The sequence below is a fragment of the Eubalaena glacialis genome, chromosome 10, assembly GCF_028564815.1.
Source record: "Eubalaena glacialis isolate mEubGla1 chromosome 10, mEubGla1.1.hap2.+ XY, whole genome shotgun sequence".
NCBI classification, from domain to species: domain Eukaryota; kingdom Metazoa; phylum Chordata; class Mammalia; order Artiodactyla; family Balaenidae; genus Eubalaena; species Eubalaena glacialis.
In genome coordinates this window covers 95527781-95539921 of record NC_083725.1, presented here as the reverse complement: position 1 = coordinate 95539921, position 12141 = coordinate 95527781, and the positions used below count along the sequence as shown (strand labels likewise).

The following is a 12141-nucleotide window of genomic DNA, read 5'->3' as shown; positions in this document are numbered from 1 at the left end:
CCGGATGCGGCCGTGCAGGGTCCTGGAGGCAAAGTACGCGTTTAGCCCACTCGTCTCCATAAAGCAAATGAAAGCCTCTCTCCTGGCTCCCATTTGGAAGAAGTAGCTTTCCCCGTCTCCCGGTGTTTTTACTTTGTGTGTGTACGTTGGTGTTTGGTTTTGGCCGCGCCGCGCGGTATGCGCGATCTTAGCTCCGCGACTAGGGCTCGAACCCGCGCCCCCTGCAGTGGAAGCGCGGAGTCTTAATCACTGGACCGCCAGGGAAGTCCCCCCGGTGTTCTTACTTTGAATATAAATGAGGGCGATTACTGTTTGGAGATGAAGAAGAAAGAGCGGCGCTTTGAGGAGTTTTTTTTAGAAGGGCTCTTTGCTGGGAGGACTTCAGCTTCCTCGGGATCAAAGATTAAACACGGGGTCCACTCCCACTCGGTTCTTCTCACTCCTCAAGCCCCTCCTCGCGCACTGGCCACACCCGCCAGCCTTCTCTGGGACGAATTCGAGGGCGCGTACACTCGGGCCACAGCCTTCTCCCCACCCCTGTCCCCCAGAGTCTCGGGCTGCGGCACCACTCTGTGGGCGTCGTCCCCAGCGCCCAGCTACCCCGGACTGTGTGCGGGACTGTGGTCGGGCGGCAGCGGTACCTGCGGGGAGACCGCTCCAGCCCGCGCCCGCCCTTCTTCCTGTTCCCGTGAGGCCGAAGACCAGCTTCTTTTCCTTGCAGACTCTTTTCCAGCTCCTCGTGCCTTCTCTAGGCTCTTGCTCCACCCTCCACCTTCTCTCCCCCAAATTTACTCTTCAACTTTGGGTGAACTTGGCCGGCATCCCGCGTCACCGATAGGGTTGCCTAGTAACCATACCGGCCGGAGCTGGGCGGGAAGGTGGGGCGGAGGGAGGGAAGTGGCAGATCGCGGCCTTGGATGCCGGGGATTGGGCGCGCATTACCTCATATTCCATCCCTACCCCCCACCCGGTGCTGCGGGGATCCTGATACCGACTGCCCCAGACTCATCTCCATCCTCCCTCCCCTCTGTTGGAAGACCCGGGGCTGACGTCAAGGGAAGGAGGCAGTGAGGTAATAAAGGAAGGAAAAGCGTCTGCCCTGGGAGATTGGTGGAAGGAATGGCCGCGCCTGGGGGACCTCCAGTCCCGCAGGTGGAGGAGGGGAAGGAATGTTCGCTCCTGAGCCCGCAGGCGGCTCATGCCAATGTTCCGACGTGTTTATGAAACCGAGCCTAGGACTGGTCTGATTCTCCCATCCCGGGGAGGGACAGGGTCGAGCCCGTCTACTTCTGTACGCCTACGGTACACAGATTTTGGAAACCTTTCCTTTTGATCGGGAAATCCGGCATATCTAATCTGATCTTGGATTCAAGATAACTTTTTTTCCTCCCTACTCCCCCCGCCTTTTTTTTTTTTTTTTTAATTTTAGAGAGGGGTGGGGGGGGAAAGGCATGCATTTTGCCCAGATAGAGGTATTGAATGGTCACAGCTTCTCACCCTCCTTTTCTCCCTCTCTAGTTAGAACCCAGTTCTGTTCTTTGGCACCTCAGACCCAGTGATCTGTCCCGAGCAGCCATCTTTGCACCTTCCCTTGGTGGGTCAACTCACTGGAATGGGTACAGGATCTGAAATCTCTGTTGTGAACCCCCTCTCCAAGCAAAACTGAGATGGTGGGGTCATTGCCATCCTTTTTAAGGAGCTGCTCCTGCCCATTGCCAGAGCAGCATTGCTCTTATTCTAGCCATTGGGGGTACAGTTGGAATGGCTCCCAGTGGGATGACCTTGACCCAGTCATTCTTCCTTGGCTCCTGGTTGATGCCTCACCCCAAGCAGAGAGGAAGACCTTGATGCTGGAATGGGTGCTATTTAGATGGGTTCGGATACCTCCTTGGAGGTTGGGGAGTGGGAGGCTTTGGAGTCTGGTTCAGTAGTGACACAGTTACACACATTTCTTACTCTCCCCTCTTCAAGCCTAGATCCACCCTGTGGGTCCCTACGAAGGGACTGAACAGCCTAGAAATGAGTAGGGGATAAAGTGATCACAACTTCTGTCTTAACAGCAGTTCTCCAAACTGAGTCCCTGTGGTGGATTTTGACTTAGGGCTGAATTAATGGTTGCTATGGAAGCAGGAAAAGTCACTTGGATTGCATTTTATACGTAAAAATTTCACATTTTCTAATCCATCTTCTAACTGGCCACTGTTAGCAGTTTTGTCAGGTTCATCTTTCAGAGATATTTGCTTATCCCTTTCTTCTGTCTACATAATTGGAACTTCTTTGCTCATTTTTATATGAATGTCATAAAAATACCATTTTCTCTTGTTACAGAAAAATCTCTAAGTAATATCTCCTGAAAAAGAATTTGTGACCCCGTAGGAAAAGTTTGCTTCCTTGAAGTTTGTGCTGACTGAGTCTTTGAAGCTCCATCCACTCTAAATTGACAGCATTTCTAATCACTTTTCAAAGATCAGGTACTTCCCCTGCAGTAATGATGGATGGACATTTGTAGGGATGTTTTAAAATTGGATCTGTGCATCAACGTTACTACCATTACGGTTATGTCATTTCCTCCTTTCCTACTCCTAAAAATGTTTGAAGGATATTTAAATGCTTTTGTGAACACAGTGTTTGAAAAAGCATAGGAAGTACGACTAAACTTTAATCACTTAATGGCTAAACTTTTAGATTTTAGATATTCAGTGGTTCTTCTGATCCCTGGCTCTGTTCCCTTTTCTGTCTAAAATTGGGACCTCCTGGGAAAGACTTGCTTGTATTTTGTTTGACTTGTTGCACTTGACCCCCTAAGGCAGCCTGCCCAGCTTCTTTGCCCTGCCCTTCCAAAGCTTCTGTCTCCCCATTCTTGGATTTAGTCTCCCTTCCCACATGACTTAAAGGTAATGGTACATACGCTGACATTAAATAAGCACTGCACAATGTGAATTTGCTTTGAGGAAATTCTCAAAATTCTCTCCCTATTCTGAGAGAACTGTGAAGTGATTCTCTCCTCTCTTTCAGGTTACAGATCTGAGGAGTTACAGCTCTACACAGATGTGATCAGTAGTGAATAGAAAATGACACCCCAATCAACTTACGGGAAGTGTTAGGAGACAGTTTTCTCCATACTCTCTCCCCACCGTATTGAGAGTGGGTAGAATGTTGTCTAAAGGTCACTGAGGATTCTGGAACAGATTTCAGCCCTTCTGGAGCCCAGCGATCATAGCCCTTGTTACGTAATCACTAGACTTTACTGCATATTGTGTGCTGCTGGGCACTGCGCTGCGTGCTTCACTCAGTTTACTCATTTAGTTCTTCTGATTACCTACGAGGCTGGCACGGTAATCCGCACTCTACTGAAGAGGAGATAGGTTCAGAGACTCCAAGTAACTTGCTCAAGTTACACAGCGAGTAAGAAGCAGAACCAGGGTTTGATTCTTAGTCTCTCTGCCTTCAAAGCTCATGTGTGCTCTGAATCGCTGAGGGATTCCAAGCCACTTGGTGTCCTCCACCTGGAATATTCCCCTTATACAGTCTGTGCCAGCACCTTTGCTAATAAATAATAAGAGCAAATGCTTATATAAACTTACTACTTCCAGAAACCATTCTGAGCACTTCACAAGTATTGACTTATTTACCTTTAATCTGAAACTCTTTGAGGTAGGCAATAGGTTATCACCCCCATTTTACAGAGGAGGAAACTGAAGCCCTTGGAGGGGAATTTGCCCAGTGTGACACAGTAAGGGACAGAGCAAGTGTGAGGCTCCAGAATCCATCTTCCCACCCTCTGCACCCTGCTGCCTCTCCTGATGTTTAAGTGCCATTTCTTTCCAAACGTGGCATCTGCCTTAGGTCTTGCTAGAGGAAGGTCTTTATTCCTCACATTTGTGAAAGAAATCCCATTATCCATTAGTTTTACCCATAGTTTTCAATTGAAATCGCTCAGTGGATCAGAGGCAGTATTTTCATTGGTGAGTATTGTAGGAGCCAACGTGAGCTTTCTCCTGAAGTCTTAACTCACAAAGCAGCTGTCTTTCAAGCTCCAGACTCCTCCAGCTTTCCCTTTACCGCTCACTGGGCGTGAACTACTGAAGTTCAGTCCAGGCTCCTAAAGAAACAGGCAGAAATGGCAGAGGCCTTTCTCCCTTCCATCCAGACCCATGGGGAGCGACAGCTTCCAGGGCCACCCTGGTCTGTGCTTGCTCAGAGGCAAGGTCCCAGGGCAGGGGGGACCCCGTGCTACCCTGAGGGGAAAAAGTAGTGAAGTCCAACTACACCAAGCACAGTTTTCCCCTGATTTTGACCTAGAACAGGCAGCTAGCTGGGCCTTCCCTGCTCACTTCCCTTGAATCCTCTTCCACAAGTCCTCCTCTCTCCCTCAGCTTGCTGAGCTCCTTGGAGCCCACAATCCCTGACCATGCACATTTCACAGGTTGATTCTCACAGCTACCTTGAAAAGGAGTTCTGTGCCCTGTGTTTGAAAAATATTCCCACGCACACTTTTTTTTTAGACATTCTAGTTTCCTTTTCTTTTTGCACTCTTATTAGGTTTACATATTCATTTTTAGCAACTGTGCTACCAATTTAAATGAGAATGCATGTTTCCTTTGGCCCCCTAGCAGGTAAAACTATTCCAATTCAGAAGCAGTAATTGCTAATTTGAATATTTTTAATTGAATGTTGACAATTCAATCCAATGATGAAGTTGACAGTGGAGCCTGTTACTGGTAGACTGTCTGTCATGTGAGAGAAGCTTCCTTAGCAGCCATAGAGCTTCTGGGGAATCCGGTCAGTGGGAAGTACATGATCTACCATTTAGGTTAGCCTTCAATGTAGAATTAAATCAGAGGACATCTGTCACCAAAGAAATAAAATCATAATTAATAATGCCTCTTCTTACGTGTCGTCTACAAACACTTTACATGGTGTACAAGTTTCGTTTAAGACAATACTGATATTTGTTTCCCATATAGGTAGGCATGAAGGCAGAAAGTCTGAAATGGTTTCCAGGGTGGTGGGCAGTATTATCAAAGCCAAAGAAAGGCTTGAATTGGACTTGTCTCCAGGGAGCGGGAAAAATCTAGTTTCAATTATTCCTGCAACATTTGTGCTGACCAAGTGTTTATTAATAGAAGTTGAATCCCCAGTGGGTTTTTCTTTGGTTAGCTGGTGAGCTAGAGAGAAATTACAATACCAAGAGATTGACTGTAAAATGATTATTCACCATGGCCTGCTGAGCAGAAATTTCTGAACAGGCAGCCTCCGTGGCGCCTTGGAGGGAAGAACGCAGGAAAAAGTCTGCGTGGAAGTTTGGCTGCAGCCTCTGTGCATGAGCGTTGGTCATCAGGTAGAGGCGTGGGGCAGAGCTATTACAGCAAACTCTGGAAACATCATGAATTCTGTTCACAGATGCCAGTTACATGTGCCTTTTTCTTATTGGGAATTTCTTTTCCTTGATCTCGGGAAATACTTTTCTTCTACCAAGATGCTGGTTTGCCAGCCAGCAACCATCTGGCAGAGGTAACTCCAGTCTTAATCAGGTTCGACAGTTCCATTCCAGTGGTAATAAGGACTTCTCTACTTTGTTCTGCTGAATATACTTAAACACACTTAAAGATGAAAATATACTTGAATTACACATGCATTTGAAGAGTGGGGGAGTTCTGGTCCAGATAATAGCCGAGAGCTTTTCTCTTCCTTTTTGTGCAGAGGTCAAGAACTCAGTAATACTGCAGTCCAGGCCAAAGCAAACTCTATATGATCTACTACTGATTTCCTTTTAAGTTCCCCTTTTTGCTAGGACTGACTTCCTTTTATTTTACTCCAACTTGCATTAATCCCAGTTGTAGAAGTTTCTTTCCTCTCTCCCTTGCTTCCAGCTTCAAACATTTCTTACGTAGGAAACCAGTGACTTTTTCTGTTTAAAGATCTACTTAAAAATATAAAAGACACCATGACTTTTGGAATATATTTTGGCAGCCAGCAATTTCAGAGTTCACTTCCAAACAGACAGAGTTAGATGGGGAGCTGAAATGCCTACATGACCACTGTGGTCACTGTGAGCCAAACCACCTGCTTATCTGATCTCCTCTGGGAATGAGGTGGTCGATACCTACAGAGGTTATTTAGTAATTAGATGCTTTATTTTCCAGGGGTCATATTTTCCTTTACTGGTGCTGCCTCTTTTCATGGGTTTTCATGATGAGAGCTGGGTGTTGACCAACTGCCCAAAGAGATCAGAGCTTGAGCATGCTTGGGACCAGTATTTTTAGTTCAAATTCACATTTTGTCCTCTCCCAGCAGCAACTATTGTCATTACTGTCATTGTCATCCAGCTGAAAGGTGATGCCAGCCAAGCCGACTGACTGAGCTGCTGAGGAACCGCAGCCAACAGAAGGCAGGATGTGGTTAAAATTGTGCTCTGATCCTATGGCCAGCCTCAGGAAACCTATTTGGTGGTTGTTGTTGTTTGTTTGTTTTTCTTTTTTGGTTTTTGCTTGGGGATTTTCTGAAAGTCCTTCCCCATTGGCCCTTTCCACCTTCTCTCCCCTTATGAGGATTTGCAAGCTGAGCTATCAGGACCACTGAAATCGAAGTGAGGGTCCTACTGGGATCTTGGCACACTATTCTTAATCAGGTGAAGAGGATGTGGTTGGACACCACATCTTGGAGACAGAGTAGGTCATGATGCTCCCTTGAGTATGTTCTCTTTCACCTCCAGACTCCTGTTTGTATTACTATATTATTTTTACTATCATTTAAATGGTAGTGAGAGGACAAGACTCAGAGGTCAAATAATGCCAGGAAGCCTTTAAAGGGGCCTGGCAGGGTAGAGGTGGGGGCATCAGGCAAGTCAGCACTAGGCACTTCCCTGAGCCCCCGTCCTCCTCTGATAAATGGGAATCATAATTACACCTGCCTCACAGAGTTGTTGTGAGGAGTATTGGTGATGTGTGAATGTACTATACAAAATTTGATGGATTAGAAAAAGTTAAAATATATTATCTGTATAGTCTTGAAAGAGCCAGTATTAGAGCTTCACAACATCCCAGTAAAGTTAGACTGATTGAGATTAATATTCCCATTTAACAGATGAGAAAACTGAGGTGCAGAGAGCTGAACTGATATGCTCAAGGTCTTAAAATTTACTGAGTAGCACTGTCCAATAGAAACATAATGCAAGTCATCTATGTAATTTGAAATTTTCTAGTAACCACATTAAAAAAAAAAAGAAACAGGAAATTAATTTTTAAAATATTCTATTTAGCCTCAAAAGCCCAAATCTTATTTCAACCTGTGGTACTCTCCATATTTCAAGTGCTCAATAGCCATGTCTGACTAGTGGCTTCCATATTGGGCAGTGTGGTAGAGAGTATTTATCAAGCACCCACTAGGAAGATACATATATAAGACATAGATTCTGTATTTTAGAAGGTTTGCTTTCTGGGGGCCAAGAAAATGTCCTTAAAATTATTTTCTCTTTAGGAATCTGCTGGACTATTCTTTAAGTCTGTGAGAAAATTCCTAAATCATAAAGTTAGATATTTGGGACTCATTGACCCATGTGTGTAAACTTCTGTCACTCATTTTGCTTCTCAGACCTCTTGAAAATTACAGTGTTCTTAGTCTTATGCAAGGAGGAAATAATTTCAGAAAGATCCCACATCCCAATAGGACCTAGGAAAATTGTCAACTGGGGCTGAGTGATTTTAGTTGGTGAACAATTTTTTAAAATCAGTGACAAAAATAGAGAGCTGCCTGGGGAATACAATGCCTGTTGGCTGAGATTAATGGCAAGATTAATAAATGGATTGCCTGATGAAAAGGCGCAGGAGAACAAAAACCAGTAGAGATTGTGGAGGAGGCCGCTTATTAATGAACTGTCAGCCCAAAGAAAGTTCAAGAAACTCTCCCATGTTAAATGCAGCAGGCTGGCACTTCTAATAAAAATTGGGGTCCTTCAGGAATTAATTACACTGGCCTTACAGCAAGAATTCGTGGAATTGCGAAACGTAGTGGCACAGACCAGCACCGGCCGCTGCTGTGAACAGGGAAGCTGCAGGAGAGACTAATCATTTTTTTTTTCATTGATATGTAGGATATTGTAGTAGCATAATAGCCAGTCAGACACGGGGATGAATGATGGGGTCCAGATATGCACTGACTAATGAAACTACACGTACTTCGAGTTTGAAGTCACTTCACATTTCATACGTAAAATTCCCTCCTGGAATCTGATTTCCTCCTTATCCTGTGTACCCACCACTAAGGAGTTCCAAATAATTTTCAGTGATTATATGAGAGGCAGATGGACTCCACCATGATTTATCAAGCTATGCTGAGAGAGAGCATGGTGTTCATTTATTCCAAGGGATAAATACTGTAATTTCCCTCACCCCTCCACAAGTCCCCAGTTTGGCTGGCCTTACAGAACCTTCTCTTAATTAAACTTTGGTGTTACCTCTGCCCGATGGATGAAGCAGCCCAAAGGAATGCCGTGACAAGGTGGATATTGTCCAGAATTTGCAATCTGGTATCATACATTACATACTGAAAGCTTCTTACCTTCTTTCCCTTCTGCCATGACGGTGGAGTGGAAATGTTCTTCTGTAATGTGTTTAGACCAAGCGTTCCCAGACAAACCATTAATCTCTTGGGTCTCAAATTGCATAATTAACCATTTCAGTTCAGAACTACATTTATTCCTAGTTGAGCTTGGTTACTTAGGGGATTTCTGGTAATTGAGTTATGTGCTAGGTTTTTAGGAAGGAGATAAATATAAAATTAATAAATTAATAAACATAAAAGCATATACTAAAGATGTTCATGAGTCGTGCATGCAGGATACTTTGACAAGAGTGTTATTCCAGGAAATAGATGTGATAGCTCTTCTATAATGCATTTAGAGATGTGTTTTAAAACATATGTAATAATGATGTTTTTAAGAGTTGTATGTGCAAAAAATAAAGGGAGAGAAAAACTTTTGGTTGGTTTATATGGTGGGATATTTTTCCTTTGGGGTCTTAATGTAAATGATCAGCCATTGTTTTCCCTCATATAATATAGAACTGAGTTGGGGGCTTTAAAAAAAAAACTCCGTGACTATAAAATTTATAGAGAATGATTCCTTCAGTTGTATCTAGAGTTTATCATCCTCTTTCTTTTGCTTGTCACATCCTTGAGTATTAGACCATCCATCACCCATCACTCTTTGACTTTTCAGGCCCTCATAATCCACATGATACTTATCCTTTTGATTAAAACAACTTAATGGCCTTTTCACGAATAATTAATCTGCTGTCTTTTTACTTTCAGCTCCAGGCTTTTAACTTTAATGTTGAGCTATCCAGCCTGTGTTGCCTTTCAAAGTTTCACTCCCTTTAGCCTCTTCCCTTCAGAGGTTTAATACCTCTTTAGAAACTTCAGTGTTTGCTCTACTAAGGTTTTTTAAAGGCTTCCAAATTATTCTCACATCCTTTCTGCTGTGTGTGAAGTGAATGACGTGCAGAGATCAGTGGGATGAAATGAAAATCATTTCAGACTCGTGTATTCTGTCATTCTGGAAAATGTGGAGGCTTTCATTGTAAAGAAAAGTTAAAAGTCTATTGCTTTTTGGAGAAACGGTTGCATATATATATGTCTTTTGTATTATGCATTTCTAACTCTGGATGTTTTTCTAACAGTGACAATTTATACCAAATGACCTCCCAACTTGAATGCATGACCTGGAATCAGATGAACTTAGGAGCCACATTAAAGGGGTAAGGTCTTCTCTACTCCATTTCCCTTAAACAGTAACTTACACTTGTTTGAACCATTTTAAAGGTCCTTATACCGTATGAAGAGAGTACAGTTTTAGAAGAATAGGCATGGCTCTCTGTAGAATTAAGATGCTTTCCTCCCTCTCCCAGTTGGTCAGTGTTGTTCAGTATTAAATTTTTGGGAATATAAATAGGGGATGTTCTTGTCTAGAACAAGGGGGTTGAGAATACTGGGAAAATTTAATATGGCCTTTCCTTATTGAATGTTTTAGAGTTCTTCAAACTTGTGTCCATTCAAACTTGTTTAATGTTTGTGTTTTGCTAGTGATATCACAGAGGTTAATCATTACATTATCTTACCAAGAAATGCTTTGAGTTTACAAAGTCCAGGATCCAAACTCCTATTTGAGTGAAGATGATTTGGACCATCCAAAGTCAGACGTGTTCACACCTGGTTGCCTGAACAGACTTTTATCACACTTGATACACAACCAGAATAGGGAGAACATAGCAATCAAACATAGGTAGGGGCAATGCTTTGCACCTGGAAGTGAAAAAATAAAGCAGGTGGGACTTGCTTTAAATAGTAAAAGAACTCACTTTTGGTTTCGAATCTGAGTTGGTGGGCGGTAGGATGTGACAGTCATGAAGCACCTGTGGTGTATCAGGTTCTCGTCTAGGTCACCTCATCTAATCTTCCTCATGGCATTATGATGCCTAGGTACTGTTATCCTGTTTTCCAAATAAGTCAGTCAAGCTCAGAGAATTAAGTAACTTTCCAAATTCACATCATACTATGTGGTAGAGCTGGGATTCCAAGTCCAGATCTGATTCCAAAGCAAAGGCTCTTTCCAGCCTCCCTGTGATGTCTTCCACACCCCAACCCCATCAGCCCCAGTGGGATCGAGGACTCAGTTCAGCACTCTTGACTAGACAGCTGGCTTTACATCTCTGTGTATTTAGTGGCTTCTCATTGGACTGTGGGATCTGGGGGGCTTGCTAGAGCCACGCATGCTCCAGTCCCCATTCCCCACCTCTTCTTCTCTTCTAGAGTTGCTGCTGGGAGCTCCAGCTCAGTGAAATGGACAGAAGGGCAGAGCAAGTGAGTGGACAATGCGATGATGGCAAAGCAAATGACATAGGCCTTGTTGACTGGCACCTGGGGTGATGCAGGAGTTAGGACTGATGATGGGTAATCAGGGTAGCAGTTGGTGCACAGGGATGGGAAGAATCTATTCATTTTTTCCCTCTGTCTCTCTCTGCCTCCTCTTATTTATTGTAGATATACTGTGGGTAAAAATGGAGGTGGTGACATTTCTCATCAACATACTCCTGGAAGACAATTAAAAAAATGATGCTGTAGCAACCCTGCTCATTTCCTGGTGAACGTTTCAAAAAATATTAAATTTGTGGCATTACACATATTCCTGTTAGATCGGTCAAATCTTTCAGCCATACTTAACTTGCCTTTTCTCTATTTACCTTTAAATCTCTCAGGGAGAACTTAATTTTTACCCCAAGTCTATGGCCAGACTTTCTGCAAAGACTTTTGAAAATTCCTAAACATCTGTGTTTTCCCCAGCCTTATTATAGCCTGCACCCTGGGACATTTCTGTAACTGTTTCTTTTGATTTTGTTTTCTCTGCTTAAACACCAAAACCAGCCTCCTTCTTCTCATCTTTCTTTTGTTGGTTCAGTCCTGTTTGTTGGATCATCCTTCAGTGATTAGTGAAGTTGTTTATCATCTTCTAAGACTCACTATTAGATCCTTCTTTCCACCCCCAGCCCCCGATTTTTCTGTTTTAACCCAATCTCCACTTCGTCTCTCTAGACCCCAAAGTAAAAAAGCCTGCTATGTTGACTTGGATTTTTTTCTCTCCCCACTTCCATCCAAGGGGCTGCTGACAGTTTTAGCACTGTATCTTTCCACCTACTCAAAACTTGTCTTATGTTTCGTGGTCCCAGCCTTTCTTTCTGGATCCCTTGCTTTTCTTCTCTCTACTGTAATCAGAATTCAGTAACTCTCACCAAACTACCTGCCAAGCATAGATAGAACATGATTGTGAAGTAAGTAGTATGTTTTCAGTTTTTTAAATTTCTTCATGCTGGAGTACAGGGTTAGTTTATTTGCTTAATTACAAAAATTACATATAAGGAATCTTGGCATGTATTTGAATCTGGGTCTTTCCATAGGTGAGATAATTTTGGTACCTTTTAAGATCTTTAGACACATGATATTAGTCACTTGCTAGGGAGTCAGAAGCTATATTACAAAGATGAAGCACAAAATGCAAATAATTTGTTTTGTTCAATCCTATGTAAGAAACAAAAACTAGAAGTGTTTTCCTTGATCTGGTGCTTACATTTTGGAAAAGGATTCCTGAAA

General features: G+C 43.3%; 1 protein-coding gene across 2 annotated transcripts in view; it reads left to right on the top strand.

The window, feature by feature from the left end:
• Positions 1–12141, top strand: part of WT1 (WT1 transcription factor) — a 50910-nt gene that overhangs the window by 6950 nt on the left and 31819 nt on the right. The window contains exons 5-6 of one of the 2 annotated variants that reach the window (XM_061201545.1): positions 9678–9755; positions 10807–10857. In XM_061201545.1, the coding sequence (XP_061057528.1) occupies positions 9678–9755; positions 10807–10857 (129 nt within the window). The remainder of the gene's footprint in view (positions 1–9677; positions 9756–10806; positions 10858–12141) is intronic. The other variant, XM_061201546.1, reaches the window with a different exon arrangement.